Here is a 21125-nt window from a genome sequence, read left to right on the forward strand (position 1 = left end):
TGGTCTCCTGTAATAAATTAATTCTGCCTGCAACATAGTTGTCATGAGTCCTTTTATCCCTTGGCTTATATCTGCATTGATCAAATTTCTGTCTCTACCCTCACTGGGTCATTGTTCTCATGTACATGCATGTCTCTAGAAGACAAATTATTCTGTACTGCATTACATACCACTAACAAAAAAAAATTATATGCTTGAAATTTAGTGAATGAATAGAATTTAAATGTTCTAAGAAAAGGGATATTTCTGTGAAGGAATGGGTATGTTAGTTTGAATGCGTCAACCACTTCAATACACACACACACACACACACACACACGCACACACACACACATATTCAAACATCAATGTAAGCAAGGTGATTGAATAGACATACCCAGAACTCACTTATTACTTCACAAATGGAGCCAAAGCAACAAACATATAATTGTATATTGAGATAGATGACTACATTAGAATGCAAGAGTTCTAGAAATCACCAGTACCCAGAATGAAGACCAGGTACCCTAATCATCTAGAAGAAAAATGAAATAATATTATCAATTTACAGGCACAAACAGAAAGTATCTAAATAGGACTGCAGTACCTGGAAATCTCATAATCTCATTTTTCTTAACACCTGAATAAAATCCCATTATGTATTATGCCACATTTTCTTTATTCATTTATCATTTGATGGGCATCCAAGGCGTTTCCATTTCAACATTTATCAATAGACCAGCAATGAGCATGTATCTTTCTAGTTAGATATATAATCCCTTGGGTATACACTAGGAGTGGTATAGCTAGATCATATGGTAGTTCAATTTCTATCTTTTTAAGGAATCTCCATGCTGATTTCCATACTGTAGGACCTGAGAGTACCAGACAACCTGACCTCAAACTTCTCAGGACCATGACTCTAGCTCGTTTGTATAGGACAGAAAACTGCAACCAGAACTCCAGTCTAGTGAACTCAGAGGTCAGTGAAGAGCCCAAGTGTTAGCTATAGTGATCACATGGTCCTTTGAAGGCTGGAGCTTTGGTTCTAGTAGTCATTGGGGACATTAAGTGTTTGGAGTTATGATTTCTGAGATTATAGCAGTCACTGGAAGAACTGGAATATATAGTGTAATGATTACAGAGATTACTTGGTCCTGAAAGATCTAACCATAGTCCCCAGAGAGTAAATAGACCTCACTGCATCACCTTTGTACCTTGCCTGATGTAGGTACATAGAAACTGAGTGATGATCAATGTTTTGGCTCCATCTGATCACCTTGATGCTGAGTGTCCAGTCCTACCCATGATCCTGTGGTCACATAACGAAGGCAGGATCACTTCAGCAACACATTTGATAATTGATAACAAGTCTTACTACTTCTGCTACCTGAACTTCTCTGATGAAAATAGAGGCAAAATTTCTCAACAAAATACTTGCAAACAGAATTCGGGAACACATTAAAATTATACAAGAGAGAAACGATGCCTATTACTGTAGTCTTGCTAGATACCCAGTACTAGTGAAGTCACAGTTATTGTAGTAGAACCTACAACCACTAATACCAAACCACCACAATCCTTAACAACAATTTATAAACATTTGTTTATCATCAAGGAAAGTTTTCTTTGCAATAAAGAGACCACTACAGAGAACTGAAAACAATAAAATACATCTACAAATTATTCCTGCACCTCAGACCCAGGGAGCATTGTGGAAGACTATGAACTATATAGATGACAATGTTGTGTCATAATGCCAAAAGTTGTACATACCTGGGAGTGAGTTTGTAGCATAATAACTTAGTAAAATACAAGATTTGACCAGAAGAAAAAATAATCCTATATCCTGCCTTAAACAGCTTAATAAATCCTTGAAATAAACTATATCATATGAAATCTGTGTGTGATTTCAAATTATTTTAAATGGCTGCTGGATTGTGTTCACCAATAAATGGTTAACAATATCTCTCAGCCTCATGGAAATGTGGAAATAATGTTACAAATTGTACTCTCGTGGAATATATTGTTGCAATGCTGTTCACATATATGAAAGTCCATTAGGGAGAATTATTATGTTTTCATACTGTGTTTATTTACATGATAGAACTTGACCCCAGAAAATCAACAACTACATATTTGTAAATTTACATAAGATTCCGAAGACCTCATATCATGTATTTATGTACACAATCAAATAAAGGACTCTGTCTGCTGTTTCTCTGATGACAGTTACACTTATGTGATAACCAAATTGAAACAAGTGACTCAGACTAAACATGTCAGAGAGGCTGTTTCTGGATATTACAACAGATGTAACTGATACAACCAATTGTCTGCATGTTATAAAAACAGGTATTAATAATTCAGTAATTATGTTGTCATGTTGGAAAATTTCTTACACTGAGCCTTCTGGTAAGGTATAAAAATCTGGATTGTTCCCAAGGAAAATATATTCTTTAAAATAATTATGTATTTTATCAGGTTGTAGCTAAATCAAAATACTCAATTGATAAAATAAGCAAAATTTCCACTTTCACAATATTGGCATTATTGTAAAGGGCCTTTGGGTCCTTAACTAAGGTAAAAGCAATAAAAGATACGTTTGGGAATCAAGCACAAACCAGGAAAAGACACAATTACAAGCTTGAGAAATATAGAAAATACTGATCCTAATTATGTGGGTATTATTCAAGTTTGACAAAAAGAAAAGCACTGTGTGTTGTGTCCTCTCAAAATTGATATTCATATTGAAACCTTTATCCCAAGTATTGTACAATATAACTTTACTGGGAAACAAGTACTGTTTGAAATCATTTGAATACATATAATACAATGATTGGCATCTTTATAAAAAGTGGAAAGTAGGAACATACATAGAAAATACCATATTAAGATAAAATCCAAAATTTGGATGTTTCTACAAGCCAATAAATACAAAATTTAATAACAAATCACCAGAAGCTAGGGGATAATCATTGAACACATGACTCCATACAATGTATGAAAGAAACAACACTATGAATGCCTTATCTCAGTTTCTTGCCAGCAAAATCAAGAAACAATGACTTCTGCTCACATAATTCATTCCTTTTACAATGTCTTGTACATCAGCAATATCAAACAAAGACAGTGTGGAATTACAAATAAAAAAATACATCATAAACAAATTTCCATTTGTTTATTAATAAAAATCTTCAAGGTACAAAAAACTGTCATATAATTGACACTGGACTGTCCCTTAAGAGAAGCAGATAAACAAACACAAATAGAAACATATACTCACCTAAAAGAAATTAACAATTACTTGTAAATACAATTATGTTTACATTTTTGTTAATTTTTCAGAATATTCTGAGTTACTAATATGCATTCTCTAGACGATATTGAAGACATTGAAAGTTGAAGACATTGATAGCTACAACAGGTCAATTCCTATTAAATGGAAATATGCAATCAAATCTTGACCACCTATTCCGAGTAGACATTCAAAGAAAAACATTTAACATTGCCAATTAGCACCAGTCTTATTCCAAAACAGCAATATGATTATTACATATTTAAATATATAGAGCAGTGAAAATCCATTATTTCTAGCCTAATTAACCCATCTTTTAATTATGAGAAATTATTATTTCTGTTATTTGTTTTGTCCAAATGTTTCCTAATTGTAATGATTATATTTTAATTTTGTTTATATGGACATACTTTGGTAATAGTTATAGACATATTTTATACTATCATCAATAGTCATACCAAATTCTATGACTGTCTCAAATTCATATTGTACAAAGTAGACATTCAAAGAATTAAAATGTAGAATATTGCCAAATAATACCAGTTTTATTCCAAAATAGCAACACCACTATTATATATTTAATAACATAGAGTAGTGAAAATCCAATGTTTCCGAGTTAATGCTAATTCTTTCATAACTAACTTTTCTCCAAAAACATGTTCCATTATGGCAAAAAACTAATCACCGAATCACAATGATTGTTCAGATGGAATTAGATAATGAGAAAACAGCCTTCTCAGACAAACTAAAAATAAGACTTTTTCCTACACTTACCGCTTTCAAAGCAAGCATCAAAGGTAAGATGTCCTTTCTTGGGCTGTCCAGAATATCCACTTGGAAACACTATGTATTTGTTCACATTCCCTCCAATGGCATCCTCATTTCCTGTATCATTGCCTATTCAAAACCACAAAAAAGTACTAGTATTAAACATAAATCTAAGTGTATTTTGCAACAGAAATCTAATGATACTGATTTGAAGTTCATTTGAAATCTTTGCTCTATCACATACTAGCTCTATCTAATCTCTAATGTATAATATCACATATAATCTCTAATAATGAGAAATAGAACAGTTAATTCACTTTCAGGTTGTTCTCTATTTAGATTTAAAGCTATGTAGCATCACTACTGAAATCTAAACTAAGTTCAGGAGACTGGATTGTAGCAACAATTTTAGAGTTTTGGTTTCTTAAAAGAAAAACAGAAGTATTATGTGAATATGTTTCTGTGAAATGTGGGGCTACTTCTGATTGTGCAGAGCAGCTGACTATGATTTGCCTTGTGCTCTAGCAGGGAACGATTTTGCCAGCTGCAGATAGTTTCTGTGATTGTATGATGATTGGAATTCTAGGGACTTTTTAGAAAATATATATAAATGCTAAGGTCTGAGATGCAGGGGGGCGGTTGTTGGATGGTTGGTGGCTGTTGCTGTTGGTCATGGTTTGTTGAACAGTCATGCACAAAGAAGAAACAAGAAGAAAAAAATAGTTATTCTGACAGCAAAAATCAATATTGCCCCAAAGAACTCCCTAATCATCAGGAAGTACTCTAATGATAATGTATTCAGGAATCTCTTTCCCTTCCTTCTTCCTCTCTATCCTTTTTTATCTCTCCTATCTAATAATAGGAGGTGAAACCAAGGGGTTAAGGGAGGATAAAGGAGAATCCACAAGGTAGCAGAAGACCAACTCATTAATAACTATTATTGTAATCCATCATAAATATGTTTCTTTATTGTGATTGAGGAAATTCTATAAGTATCACTACAGGGTCTACATGTTCCACCACCAAAATAATCTAAGAACTGAGAGAAACTTTGATTTTTCAGAGTTAATTCACATCCACAAATGGTAGCTAACTACCACCTACTCTAGGAGGGATCCAATGGCTCTGGCCTCTGCAGACAACTATACTATGTGAACAGAGCCACATATAGATACTTACAGACACATAACTAAAGTGACACAAATAAATCTTTAAAACAAAAAGCTTTTATGTGGCATAATTATCTAAGAAAAATTCAGTGGAATAAAACACATCTTTTATCTCCATAAGATAACATTAGAAGAATTTGAAACCAGTGACAAATAAAAGCTGAAAAGTAGCTGAAGTCCTTACTAACTTGAAATGGGTATTTACTTGAAGGACCTAATGAAAGGAGTGCATCAGTTCCAAATGAAAATAATGTTTATCTAATTGTCTGATATCTTACAGTAGATATCCAACATTCAATAGAACATATAAAGATTAAGAAAAATGGTCTATTCAACTGTTGAGGAGAATATAGGAAACCGACAGGAGCTAGGAGAGGAGAGAAATGAGAGACAAGTGTATGAGGCATGTTCTGGATTTTTGTCAACTTTACATGAGATAGAGTTGTCCAGGGGGTGGGGGGGGAAGCCTCAATTGAGAAAATGTTTCAATCAAGCTGGCCTGAAGTCAAATGGAGTATTTTCTTGATCGATGATTGATATGGAAAGGACCTGTCTACTCTGATGGGTGCCACCACTGGACAGGCGCTCCTGGATTATATAAGAAAGTAAGCTGAGCAAGCCATGGGAAGCAAGCAAATAAAACGTGCTCCTCCACAGTCCTGCCTCTGTGTTCCTGTTTGAGTTCCTATTCTTATATCACTCCAAGATAGACTGAGATGTGTGCTCTAACCCAAATAAACTCATTCCTACCCAAGTCAGTCTTGGTCAGTGTTTTATTACAGCAACAAAAAGTAAACCAGGGCAAAAATATAATTCTCAAGATATATAAATGTACAAAAATATACTTATTAAAACCAATACCATGTAGAATGAATATATCCCAATAAAATATACTAACAAAAAATCTAAACAGAGACAGATGAAAAAATGAGCAGATATCAGAATTACCATACAACATACTTTTAATTAAGATGAATTAAAAAGGAAGAAGAAACCTCAATTGAAAAAATGCATCTATCAGACTTGCCTAACATAGCCAGTGAGACAAAATCTGTAGAAATGAGGATTTCTTTCTAATAGATAAGAAAAAGATGTGGTTTCTTGAGATGGAATCTACTTTATGTTTTGGGTTGGGTTTTGTGTTGGGTTGGGTTTTGTGTTGGGTTGGGTTTTGGGTTGGGTTTTGGGTTGGGTGTTGGGTTGGGTGTTGGGTTGGGTTGGGTTGGATTGGGTTGGGTTGGTTCGACTCGGCTCTGTTCGGTTCGGTTCTTTGGTTTGGTGGTTTGGTTTGGGTTTGGGTTTGGTGGTTTGGTCTGTTGGTGTGGGTGTGGGTGTGGGTTTGGGTTTGGGTTTGGGTTTGGGTTAGTTTTGGTGTCTTTGAGACAAAGTTTCTCTCTATAGAACTGTCCTAGAAATTTCTATGAAGACCAAGCTGGCTTCAAATTCATAGAGCTCTACCTGCCTCTGCCTACCAAAGTGCTGGGATTAATGGCATATGCCACCATGCCTGGGCCAGAATCTGCTTTGATGAAAGTTTATAAACATCACTGAAATAAAATCTAAGAATTTAGATTACTGCATTAGCAGTTAATATCAGTGTTCCAATCCAATTTTTAGAGTTTTACTTTGTGTAACATGGTAGCAACAGACTGCAATCTACAAAGATATCTTTTCTGATGAGATGTTTTGTTTCCTTTTTTTTTTTTTTTTTTTTGCTTATTTGAGACATATACTGACTCTATAGCCCAGAGTGTCTCAAAATTCTCATACTTCAGCCTCTCATGTCCTGGGATTATGGGTAAGTGCAACCATTCCTGACAAGAAATCTTAACATGAGTCAATCAATGTAACAGATTTTAGTTGCCATGCTTAATAAATTAGCAGGGGCCACACAACTTTAGCCTCCAGCATGTAATCATAATCACTCAGCAATTATCATCACCGAGGCCAAATGTCCACCAACATAGAGATAGTAATTTACTAAGACTTAGATCATTGCTAGTGATAAGTAATAAGATCATTTAATATACACACATATATAGTACATGAGTGACACAATCAATATGATATAAAATAAACACCATTTCTAATGCATTGAAAACAAAATATTGTAGAAAAGCTTACTGAGGTATTTGTTTTAATGAAGCAGTCTGGAACACAGCATATAATACCTCTATGGCATGTCTATATTTTGTGGAATAAATTATCAATGAAAACAGAATATACAATTATTACTTTGTAAATTTGTAGCATTTTAGTTTGTTTGAAACAGACCAACATTGATGGTGTCTACTTTGTAGGAGCCAGAAATAACAGGTGCACTAAAAAGAGGAGAATCTTGTATGATCTCCAAATGCAATATCAAATGTTAATTTATTTAATAAGTCCATTTGCAATTATGTGAGCTTAGAACCCATCTCTGTTTGCATACAAAGAATTTTGTACTTTTTTCAAACTACATCTAAAATAAAATTCAAGAAAATTTGCATTAAATTTGTTCATAATTTTAGAAAAATCATGTATGTCACCAACAACGCTGTCATTCTTTGAGGTGACTGCCATAACATCCCTGTCAGTCAGCACTTGAAAGCCTCTGTTTATAGTAAATCCATGTATGACTAGATACATGCTTTCCTTGTGGAAAGTCCTATTCAGGCTGTGAATCTACATGAAATATAATCTCCTCCAGGAAGTACTGCCTTATCTTTCCCATCTAAAGAAAACAGATAGCCCTCTGTTTTCATATAGCACATTGTTTATAACTTTATTTCAGAATTATTTTTCTAATAAATTGTTCCTGCTAGTGATCATGTAGTATCACATCAGAAGTGACAAATATCCTACCTTTTACTGACACTTTCTGCCTCTCCATCCCAAATATTATACAAGGCTTTGTAAAATGTCAATATACTGTAAGTATTTTTTTGATTTGTGAAAAAAGCAAAAGAGACTGTTTAGGAGTTAAATTTTATTTTATTGTTGAAAACTTTTGCTTACTTGTTGAAAGCATAGACTATTTTTATTTTAAATTCAGCAAATGAACAAACACTATAATTTTATGTATTTAATTTGTATGTATACTTTGCATGTATGTCTGTACAATACATGTGGACCTGGTTCAAGAAGATGACAGAAGAAGGCAATGAATCCTCTGGAAGAGCAGCCAGTGCACTTGAACTCCAGCCCCCAGTGGTTTAGATTTATATTTTACTATAATAAACATGTATGATATAATGAGATCAAATAAAGAAAAAAGAAACTGCAAAAATTTAATAACTGACAGACATAAACAATAAGAAATATTAATCCACATTGTGGTTGATTATTGTGTCAGTTATTTTTATATAAACTTAATCAAAATACACATTTGAGCAACATAAGAAATGAAAATTTTATTTTGCTCATAATTCCAAAGCCCACTTGATCATGATAGTCATATGTTCTTGTATTCGGTTTGTGAGAATCTTATTGAGTAATTTTGCATCAACATTCATAAGGGAAATTGGAATGAATTCTCTTTCTTTGGTGAGTGTGTGGTTTAGGTATCAAGATAACTCATAGATAAGTTTGGCAATGTTCCTTTCATTTCTCTTTTGTACTTAAATTCCTAGCTAGAGTAATAAGACAACTAAGGAGATCAAGTAGAAACAAATTTGAAAGGAAGAAGTCAAAGTATTGGTATTCATAGATAATATGATAATATGCATAAAGTTACCATCAAAATTCTGCCACTGACCACCTACAGCTGATAAACAACTTCAGCAAAGTGGCTGGATACAAAATTAACTAAAAAAAAAATACCAGTAGCCTTCCTTTATACAAAAAAATATCGGGCTGAAAAAGAAGTTAGGGAGATAATGCCCTTCAAAATAGTCACAAATAATATAAAATATCTTGAAGTAACTCTAACCAAGCCAGTAAAAGACCTGTATGACAATAACTTCAAGTTGCTGAAGAACGAAATTGAAGAAGATATCAGAAGATGGAAAGATCTGCCATGCTCATGGAGCCATAGGATTAACAGAGTGAAAATGGCCATAGGTGGATCAATGGAATTGAATCAAAGACCCAGAAATAAGCCTATACACCTATGTACACTTGATTTTTTTTGACAAAGAAGCCAAAATCATAACATGGAAGAAGAAAAATATCTTCAACAAACTGGGCAGGTGTAACTGGATATTTGAATGTAGAAGAATACTAATATCCATATTTATCACCCTGCACAAAACTCAAGTTCAAGGGGATCAAATATCTCAACGTAAAACTAGATACAGTAAATCTAATAGAAAAGAAAGTGGGAAATAACCTTAAACTTACAAGAGATAACTCCTGAAAAAAACACCCATAGATCAGGCTCTAAGACCAACAATAAATGGGATCTCATGAAACTGAAAAGCTTCTATAAGTCAAAAGACACCAAAGGACACAATTAATAGGACAAAATATGGATTGGTAAAAAGGATCTTCCACAACCTTACATCTGACAGAGAAATAATATCCAAAATATATAAAGATCTTAAGTTAGATACAACAACCCAAACAATCAAATTTTAAAATGTGGTAATGAGCTAAACACAAAATTATCAACAAAGGAATATCTAATAGCCAAGAAACATTTTTAAAAACGTTCAATGTCTTTAGTCATCAAGGAAATGCAAATCAAAACATCTCTGTGATTCCACATTATACCCATCAGAATGGCTCAGATCAAATACTCAAGGGACAGTATATGTTGGCATGGATGTGGAGCAAGAGGAACTTATACATTGTTGGTGGGAGTACAAACTTTTATAACCACTCCGGGAATTAATTCGGCCATTTCTCAGAAATTTTGGAATAGTTCTACCTTAATGACCAGCTACACCATTCCTGGGCATATATCCAAAAATACTCCATCATTCTACAAGGACACTTGCTTAACTATGTTCATAGCACATTTATTTGTAATAGGTAGAAGCTGGAAAAAAATCAGATGTCCCTCAACTGAAGAATAGATAAAGAAAATATGGTTCGCTTACACAATGGACTAGTACTAAGCTATCAAACACAAGCAGATCTGTTGAAAGTGCTGTCTTTTTTCCACTGGATGGTTTTAGCTCCTATATCAAAGATCAAGTGACCATAGGTGTGTGGATTCATTTCTGGGTTTTCAATTCTATTCCATTCATCTACCTGCCTATCTCTGTACCAATACCATACAGTTTTTATCACTATTGTTCTGTAATACAGCTTGAGGTCAGGGATGGTGATTCCCCGAGAAGTTCTTTTATTGTTAAGAATAGTTTTTGCTATCCTGGGTTTTTTGTTATTTCAAATGAATATGAGAATTGCTCTTTCTAACTCTATGGAGAATTTAGTTTGAATTTTGATGGGGGTGGCATTGAATCTGTAGTTTGCTTTCAGCAAGATGACCATTTTTACTATATTAATCCTACCAATCCATGAGCATGAAAGATCTTTCCATCTTCTGAGGTCTTCTTAGATTTCTTTCTACAAAGACTTGAAATTCTTGTCACACAGATCTTTCACTTGCTTGGCTAGAGTCATACAAAGGTATTTTATATTATTTGTGACTATTGTGAAGGATGTTGTTTTCCCTAATTTCTTTCTCGTCCCTTTTATCCTTTCCATATAGGAAGGCTATTGATTTGTTTGAGTTAATTTTATATCCAGCTACTTTGCTGATGTTGTTTATCAGCTGTAGGAGCTCTCTGGTAGAATTTTTGGGGTTGCTTATGTATATTATCATATCATCTGCAAATAGTGATATCTTGACTTCCTCCTTCCCAATTTGTATCCTTTTGATCTCTTTTTGCTGTCTAATCGCTCTGGCTAGACCTTTGAGTACTGTATTGAATAGGTAGGGAGAGAGTGACCAGCCTTGTCGAGTCACTGATTTTAATGGGATTGCTTTGAGTTTCTCCCCATTTACTTTAATGTTGGCTAATGGTTTGCTGTGTATTGCTTTTATTATATTTATGTATATACCTTGAATCCATGGTCTCTCCAATACTTTTAACATGAATGGGTGTTGTATTTTGTCAAAGGCTTTCTCACAATCTAGTGGGATGATCATGTGGTTATTTTCTTTGAGTTTGTTTATATAGTGGATTACATTGATGGATTTCTATATATTGAATCATCCCTGCATTCCCGGAATGAAGCCTACTTGATCATGATGGATGATTGTTTTGATGTGTTCTTAGATTCAGTTTGCAAGAATTTTATTGAATATTTTTGCATCAATATTCTTAAGGGAAATTGGTCTAAGTTCTCTTCCTTTATAGGGTTTTCAACAAATAGTGCTGGCTCAATTGGTGGTCACCATGTAGAAGAATACAAATTGATCCATTCTTATCTCCTCATACGAAGCTCAAGTCCAAGTGGATCAAGGACCTCCACATAAAACCAGATACACTGAAACTAATAGACGAGTAAATGGGGAGGTACCTCGAACACATGAGAACAGGGGAAATTTTCTTGAACAGAATACCAATGGCTTATGTTCTAAGGTCAAGAACCGACAAATGGGACCTCATAAAATTGCAAAGTTTCAGTAAGGCAAAAGACACTGTCAATAGGACAAAATGGCAACCAACAGACTGGGAAAAGATCTTTATTAAACCTACATCCAGTAGAAGGCTAATATCCAATATATACAAAGAACTCAAGAAGTTAAACTCCAGAGAATCAAATAACCCTATTAAAAAGGAGAACAGAACTAAGCAAAGAATTCTCAACTGAGGAATAGCAAATGGCCAAGAAGCACCTAAAGAAATGTTCAACATCCTTAGTCATCAGGAAAAGGCAAATCAAAACAACCCTAAGATTCCACCTAACACCAGTCAGAATGGCTAAGATCAAAACCTCAGGTGACAGCAGATGCTGGTGAGGATGTAGAGAAAGAGGAAAACTCCTCTATTGTCGGTGGAACTGCAAGCTGGTACAACCACTCTGGAAATCAGTCTGATGGTTCCTCGGAAAATTGTACATAGTATTACCTGAGGACCAAGCTATACCACTCCTGGGCATATACTCAAAAGATGTTCCAACATATAACAAGGAAACATGCTCCACTATGTTCATAGCAGCCTTATTTATAATAGCCAGAGGATGGAAAGAACCCAGATGTCCTTCAACAGAGGAATGGATATAGAAAATGTGGTACAGTTACACAATGGAGTACTATTCAGCTATTATAAACAATGACTTCATGAAATTCTTAGGCAAATTGATGGAACTGGAAAATATCATCCTCAGTTTGGTAACCCAGTCACAAAAGAACACACATAACATACACTCACTGATAAGTGGATATTAGCCCAAAGGATCAGAATACCCAAGATATAATTCAAAGACCACATGAAGCTCAAGAAGGAAGACCAAAGTGTGGATGCTTCTGTCCTTCTTAGAAGGGGAAAAAATACTCACAGGAGCAAATATGGAGACAAAGTGTGGAGCAGAGACTGAAGGAAAGGCCATCCAGACACTGCACCACCTGGGGATCCATCCCATATACAGTCATCAAACCCAGACACTATTGCAGATGCCAAGAAGTGCTTGCTGACAGGAGCCTGATATAGCTGTTTCTTGAGAGGCTCTGCCAGAGCCTGACAAATACAGAGGTGGATGCTTGCAGCTAACCATTGGACTGAGCACGAGGTCCTCAATGGAGGAGTTAGAGAAAGGACTGAAGGAGCTGAAGGGGTTTGCAACCCCATAGGAAGAACAATATTAACCTATCAGAACTCCAGAGCTCCCAGGGACTAAAACCATCAACCAAAGAGTACACATGGAGGGACCCATGGCTCCAGCTGCATATGTAGCAGAGAATGACCTTGATGGACATCAATGAGAGGAGAGGCCCTTGGTCCTGTGAAGGCTCAATGCCCCATTGTAGGAAAATGCCAGGGCCAGGAAGTGGAAGTTGGTGGGTGGGTGGGTGGGGGGAATACCCTCATAGAAGCAGGGGAAAGGGGATGGAATAGGAGGTTTCTAAGGGGGAAACAGGGAAAGGGGATAGCATATGAAGTGTAAATAAAGAAAATATCCAATCAAAGAAAAGAAAATGAATATTAACCATCAAAAAACAAAAAAACAAACCAACAACGACAACAAAAACAAGCACATCATGAATTTTGCAGGCAAATGGATAGAACTAGAAAATATCCTGAGTGAGATAACCCAGACCTAAAAGGACATGTATGGTATGTATTCACTCATAAGTGGATATTAGCCATAAAGTACAGGATATCTATGATACAATCCACACACCCAAAGAAACCAATTAACAAGGAGGGACCGAGGGAGAATCCTTGAATCTTTCTCAGAAAAGGAAATAAATCAGATATTGGAGGTGGAGGGAGGAATGGAAATGAGTGGGAGAGGGGATTATGTGAAGAATGGGGTGGGGGACCAGGAGAGCAGGGGCTAGGGAGAGTAGGGCAGAGAATGGAAATTGGCTATGGGTAGGGGTAGGGCATCTCTAGAATAGGCCATAGACCTTAGACATGAATAGAGGGCAGAGGGAGGCAGTCTATGTGGGTGAGTCTAGCTGAGACTACTAGCTATGAGGTCATGAAACCTAAAATGGCCACCTCCTGTATCTTGGCAGAACTCCCAGTGGAGGGATAAGGACAGCAACCCAGCCACACATACTTAGATCCAAAATATGTCCTGCCTATAAAATGTGCAGGGACAAAGATGGACCAGAGACGGAGGGAATGACCAACCAATGACTAGCCCATATTGAGACACATCCCATAGGCAAGAACCAATCCTAGATACTATTAATCATACTCTGTTATGCTTGGAGACAGAAGCTTAGCTTAACTGTCCTCTGAGAGGACCCAGCAGCTGATGGAACAGATGCTAAAACACACAGCCCAACATCAGATGGAGCTAGGGTGTCTTGTGGAAGAGTTCAGAGAAGGATTAAGGGACCTGAAGAGGATAGAGACTCCACAGGAAGACCAGAAACTTCAACTAACATAAACCCTTAAGGACTCCCAGAGACTGAACTACCAAGCAAAGAGAGAGCATGGGTTGGCCTTAACCACCAACAACCCCTGCATATAAGAAACAGATGCGCAGCTTGTTCTTCATGCAGGTCCCCCAACAACTGGAGCAAGGGCTATCCCTGAATTTGTTATCTGCCTGTGGATTCTGCTTCTCTAACTGGGCCACTTTGTCTGGCCTCAGTGGGAGAGGATGCCCCTAGTGCTGCACTGACTTGATGTACCAGGATTGGGTATTTCCCCTTCTCAGAGAAGAAAGGTAGGGGAAATGTGGGAGGAGCTATGTGAGGAGAGCCTGGGAGAAGGAGGAGGGGGGATATTGGGATGTAAAGTGAATAAATTAATTAATGAAAAAACAAAAAGAAGACAAAACACATAAATGAGAAAATATCTCTTAACCACTTTAAGTGCATATGAAATTACAAACAATACTGACAATTACAGAAGTACAAAATAACTCCAAATGATAGCTCTCACTGCTATAGAATAACTTTTGAGTTCCTGACTTCTGTACTTAACTCATGGTTAGCCTAAACCTTGTCTTATACAGATTTTCAAATTCCAACTCTGAATTATTGCTCTACATTTAGGCAAGGCATTAATAATTTTTACTATGACTTGGGATTTTAATAGCACACAAATTTGAAAACGTAAAATCATTTAATTCAGATATGTGCTTTAGTATGATATCTATTAAGTAATTTAACCATGCTGGGCCTGTTTTCTTAACTTAAAATGTTTTCCTGAGAATTACAGAAAATATCGTGTGAATAATCTAAAATACAACAGTCCTTCAGTAGGCAGATTGTTATTATTACTATCATGGTTATCATTGTTGAGACATGTATATTATCAAGTATGTATACTTATCAAAAGAATAAAAGATTAAGTTCTGTAGAGTGTAAGAGAGAACTCAGAGACAAGGGAATGGGTCACTTAAAATCCATGAAGAAGTCATTGTGCCTTTTCCTTGTGTGAACACAGAATAATGTAGCATTTTCTTCCATTATACATAATAAATACACCCTCATTATCATTGTGTGCAACATATTTTTCTCTAAAGATAGATACAAAAAGTTATTTTCTTTTAGTTTAAGTTAGAGCAGAACATTTAAATAAAATAATTAAAGCTTACCTTTAAAAAAGTAAATACTAACCTTAAAAATTGTTATCATATACCTTGATATTGGTTCTACAGATTTATAAAAATAACAACACAGAAAATGAATATTTAGAAATAAATTATGAGCATATTTGGGGAGATGAGGAAAGATTTGTATTGTTAAATGTAGCATGTACCCAGTGAGATAATGTGGTAATTATATATGATTTCAGACTGATAAATAGGACTGCTGAGACGACTAGAAATAGATTTTTAGAGCAGTGCAGAATTTTGACGCTTAAATGGGTTATGCCACTGATGGATGTGACTAAAGCACACTTTGTTTTATTTTTATGTTGAAACTACTTCACACAAAGGGTATAAGCAACTCATTGCTCAAAATAAAGAAGCTTGCTTATTAATTAAAATTGACCTTTATATACACCATGTTTTCCATATCATAAAGATCAAAACACTTTTGAATAGGAAGCCAATTACCTCAGTGTATAAGTGCAGCTACAGAGTCTGTCATTTTATGCCCTAATTCCAGAGATTCACAATTCTGGTTGAAGACTACATTAAAGATGAGGATCATCCTACTAATCACAAATTCTCAGCAACAACAACAACAACAATAATACCTGAAAGTTCTGCTTGAGAATGTTTTAGGAGAGTTATTTCTTTGAATTTGTTTTTGAAATTTTTTTATTTACATATACTTTAGTCATTTTGTTGTTTCTTGTTGCTTTTATTTTGTTTTGTTTTTAAGATAGGATCTCACCATGTAGCCTTTGATGACCTGGCCTGGAACTCACTTTGTAAATTAGGATTGCCTTGAACTCATAGAGATTTACCTGCCTCTTTCTCTTCAGTTCTGGGATTAAAGATGTGACCTAACATGTTAACTATTTCTTGTCTTTCTGAGACAAGTTCTCTTATCAATTATATAGCCCAGGTTAACCTTAGATTCTCAATCCTCCTGCCTCAGTCTCACAAACACAAGTATTATATACATGTGCCTCTGTACCTAGTTGTGTGGGAATTTTAATCTCAGTGAAGTAACACCCATTATATAGCTTCTTTCTAGAATTTTTAAAACTATGTATTCATTTGTTGATACTGTAAATAGGCTAACAAAGTATATACTAATAATTCATTTCTGAGCAGATTTATGAAATGCATATGTCCCAATTCTCTCTAGGCATATTCATCTACAACACAAACAAGGGATCTATTTTTTTAAGGTATAACTAATCACATGCTTCAATACTGAATGCACACTAAAGACTCAATTTTGTGCACGCCGTATCTAGTACCAAGAACAATACACACAGGATCCATAAGCCTTAAATCAAGCTGTCATTCAATAAAAGAATATCAACACCATTGAAATGCTGACCATATAGTAAAGAGTTATAATAAATAAAAATATATAATAAAAATTATCCTCTTTCTCCAAGTACACTATACTAAGTAGATAGTATACTAAGTTGCATATGATTGGGAGAAATACAGACCTAAGGCTGAGTACTTTCTTGGCAACTCTGTAGTAGTTATGACTATATGTGAGTCCAAATTCATCAAAGCTAAAGTTTTATGACTTCTATTTTGGAATATGTCACAGCTGTACAGAATAAATGGTTGGTAAATTTTTCCCTGAAAGAGTAATGTGCATCTAATTCCCTAGCGTTTGATAATAAAAGACGTTCATACTGTGGTCTTGCACAGGACCATATTACACATTCTCAATTTCATACTCGTTAATTATGTATTCCTAATGCTCAGTCTTCGATGCTTCCTACTTGCATGCTAGTCATAATGGAAAGAAATATATTTTTCTTTAATTAGTAGTAATATAGATGCCTATGTTCACCACAGAAAGAAAATAAGAAGGCTGTTCTTATGGAACCATGTGGCAGTAACCAGGCAAGGTAGTGAGGCTAGCTAGAGGATGTGTCTGCCTGTCACACAGACTCAGAAACTGTTCTTCCACACAGATTGAACTGTTTCAGAAAGGCAATGATGATAGATCAGTCCTTGGAGAATTTACATACGTAATCTTGTCAAACTACAACTGCATTCTGGTTCCCAAATTAGACCTGTACTTCTAAATGAATTTTTAATTTAGAGCCTAAAAGCAGAACCCTTAAAAACAACATCTGGCTAGTATTCCTAATCTATTTTTGCCAGATTCAATATTCAAAGACTTCCAGCAGTGTTTTGCAAATTGTGGATGCTTCCAAGTTGCTGGTGGAGCTCATCGATCTCCCTCTGCAACCACCCAGCACTCGCTCAGTCCTAGACACTGTGCTGGATGCTGGACACCCAGAAATAAACAAAATTAGTATAGCCATCAGAGTGTAGGTAGGGATGTGGAGTAAATAAGTACTTACTAATTGTTCTATATTCTCTCTATTATATGATTGCATGTTGCAAAATGGAGATGTAAAGAGGTAATAAACATCTGATATTTATAAAGGAGAATAAGCCAAGCTTTTGTTAGGGAAAAGTAAAATGGAAGGCTTGATGAGGTTTTGAGTAATACATGTCTCTTACAAATGTATCAGTGGTGATAAATTACTATAAGAGAAAAGATGATAAAACTAAAGATATGACAAACTTCATAGATGTTGAAATTAAATTCTCTACATTTACTTGGAAAAATTCATTAATCAAATGGGCTCATTTTATTCAAGGCTGAGAAAAAAATAAATCCTTATCATAATTCTTGTGGATGTTTCAAAGATAGGCCATTAGTCACAAGCATATAAATATGAAACTCAAGATCCAAGCAATTTTCATAACCAATGAAGTTAGGCCAAATAATGAAGATGAATGGCATGCCCTGGTCTGTGTGTGTGTGTGTTGTGTTGTGTATATTATGTATCTGTATATATATGTGTGTATACACACACACACACACACACACGCACAAATATTGATTCAACTCAGGAAGGAAAATGGTTTAAAGAACTCAAAGTTTTTATCAATTAGTGTGGTGGTTTAAGTGAATATGGCCCCCATAAGCTTTTAGAGAATGGCACCATTAGGAGGCATGGCCTTGTTGGAGGAAGTGTGTTTCCTTTGGCGGACTTGAGGGAGGCCTCAGATGATCATTCCAGGCTCAGCATTACTTTTCCTTCATGCTTCCTGAGAATCCTAATATAGAACTCTCAGCTTCTTCTCCAGCACAATGTCTGCCTGCCATAACAATAATGGACTAAATCTCTGAAACTGTAAGCCAGTCCCAATTAAATGTTTTCCTTTATCTATCTATCTATCTATCCATCTACCTATCTCATTCATTCATTCATTCATTCATTCATTCATTCATCTGTTTTACATCCTAACTGCAGTCTCCCCTCCCTCCTCTCCTTCCTTCACTCCCTCACCATGCCCTACTCTTCCTGCTTTTCTCTTCATCAAAGGGCAAGCTTCCCATGGATATCAAACAGTCACAAGTTGTAGTAAGATTACACACCTCCCCTCCTATTAAGGTTGAAAGAGGAAACTCAGTAGGAAGGAAGTCCCAAAAACGGGTAACAAAGTCAGAGACAATCCCTGCTCCCACTGTTAGGAATCCCACAAGAAGACCAGGCTACACAACTATAACCCATATGCAAAGGACCAAGGTCACTCCCATGCAGGCTCCCTGGTTGGAGAGTTCAGTCTCTGTGAGCCCCTATGAGTCAAAGTTAGTTGATTCTGTGGGTTTTCCTGTGCTGTGCTTGACCCCTCTGGCTCCTACAATCCTTCCCAACTTGAGACCCACTCCATGGGTGGGACTCCCACCCCTGATACTGCCAGGAGGGCCAGGAACCAGAGGCTGAGTAGCCCAGAAACCTAGGATAGAACCAAACACAACTGGAAAAAAAGTCAATGAAATGATTCTTAATGAAACTTCTATACTTAAAGATTGGTGCCTAGCTCAGCTGTTATCAAAGAGGCTTGAATCAGCAACTGGTGGAAACAGATCCAGAGTTACACAACCAAGCATTAGATAGAGCTTGGGGAAATCCTGCAGAAATATTTTCCTTTAAAATATGTGGTCATGGTGTCTCTTCACAGAAATAAAACCCTAACTAAAACAATTGGCATTACAAAAATTTAAGAGAAATCATAACACTACATGAAGAGATTTTTTTCTTTATCATGTAAAGTTAGTTTCAAAGTTTTGTATACTGATCGGATCAGAGTTGAAGAATTTGGGTGACTTTAAATTCACATTTTAGGCAAACAAACTAAATATAAAACTAATAAGATTCTACAGTATTCTAAATTTAAATTTCACAATAGATGATAATGTTACTTCATCCATTATACCTATCAAACATTTTTAATCAGAAGAGTTATAAACAGTTGACTAAATGGATGAAATTATTAAGAGAAATTAAAGAAAAATGTTTAAGATTATATTACTTAAGTGAGGCAAACACAAAGATGTGAAGTCTATGTACAAACTATTGTAGAACTTTATAAAAATCTATAAAAATAGCTACCAAGTTTTGAGAGTTTACAATGGATGAGACATTGGACTAAGTATATATTTGTAGGTGTATACATACACACACACACAAACATATAAATACATATACATATGTAATATATATGTAAAGAGAATCAGACTTGATAAGTAATCTAAGTAACCTTTGAACACAAAAAAAGGTTTTTATGCAAACCTTTCAGCTCAGTGTTCCAAGTGCTGTATATTACTTATTTATTACAAAAAAAATCCTGTTTTTTCTTTCCATAAGTAATAGAACTTGATGCTTAGAATTATAAGGTAACTTTCCCCTTATTACATAGCTAATGAGTAGAAAATCACAAATCAAATACTCTTCAAATTTCAACAGCACTAACCATTGGTTTGATGCAGTTAGTCATTCAATAAATGAGTTCCTACTGTCTACCAGGAAGAGCAGATGTGTGGAGACAGCAATACTTGGCACAGATGACATTCATTCAGAAATCTTGAATGTCACTAATATGTGATTCATTGTTGTTAATATTTGGTACTTCAAAGGAAGCAACTCCTATTTGTAGAGACAATAACTATGTAATAATTATTAATATATTGTGGTAAATATGACACAGTCTTTGAAGAAAACCCATTTCCATTCTTCTCCTAAGTATGTAACTTGGCATCTCACACACCTTCTTTCAGTTAAGTTAGCTCTCAATGAAACCCAGGACAAGTCTCACTCTTTACCTGTGGCTCCTTCCAGCACTTCTCTGCCTGACCCCTACACTAAACCTCTATCCCCAGGGACTTAGCTTCCTTTCCCTAAACTTCTCTTTCCTATATAACCTCAGTCATTTTGACTACACACCCTATTGCTTTCCTGGCTTCTGGATGGCTCCCCTCCTGGATTTCTCTTAGTCTATTTGACCCCCACCCTTTCTCTCTCACTCCACTCCCTCAAGGCCTTCTTCACTCTGGACCATTCCTTAGGCTGCTGGCAGTGCTGACCTTCATTTCTACAATTCAACTTTCCTCTCAACCATATCTAAGAGTAGTCATGTCCTAATTTGTTTATTCACTAACGATGTGACTACAATTATTTAAAAAGAAGGAGGAGGAGGAGAAGGAGGAGGAGGGAGAAGAAGAAGAAGGAGGAGGGAGAAGGAGGAGGAGGAGAACAAGGAGGAGGAGGGGGAGGGGAAGAGGGAGAGAGGGAGAGAGGGAGAGAGGGAGAGAGGGAGAGAGAGAGAGAGGGAGAGAGGGAGAGAGGGAGAAGGAGGAGAAGAAGAAGAAGAAGAAGAAGAAGAAGAAGAAGAAGAAGAAGAAG

The 21125-nt window shown here is 35.7% G+C and overlaps 1 protein-coding gene across 3 annotated transcripts in view; it reads right to left on the reverse strand.

The window, feature by feature from the left end:
- Agbl4 (ATP/GTP binding protein like 4) overlaps positions 1–21125 on the reverse strand; it is a 1113017-nt gene that overhangs the window by 1041184 nt on the left and 50708 nt on the right. For all 3 annotated transcript variants that reach the window (XM_028786938.1, XM_028786928.1, XM_028786949.1), the window contains exon 2: positions 4052–4174. In XM_028786938.1, the coding sequence (XP_028642771.1) occupies positions 4052–4174 (123 nt within the window). The remainder of the gene's footprint in view (positions 1–4051; positions 4175–21125) is intronic.

The sequence above is a fragment of the Grammomys surdaster genome, unplaced genomic scaffold, assembly GCF_004785775.1.
Source record: "Grammomys surdaster isolate TR1022 unplaced genomic scaffold, NIH_TR_1.0 100, whole genome shotgun sequence".
Taxonomy (NCBI): domain Eukaryota; kingdom Metazoa; phylum Chordata; class Mammalia; order Rodentia; family Muridae; genus Grammomys; species Grammomys surdaster.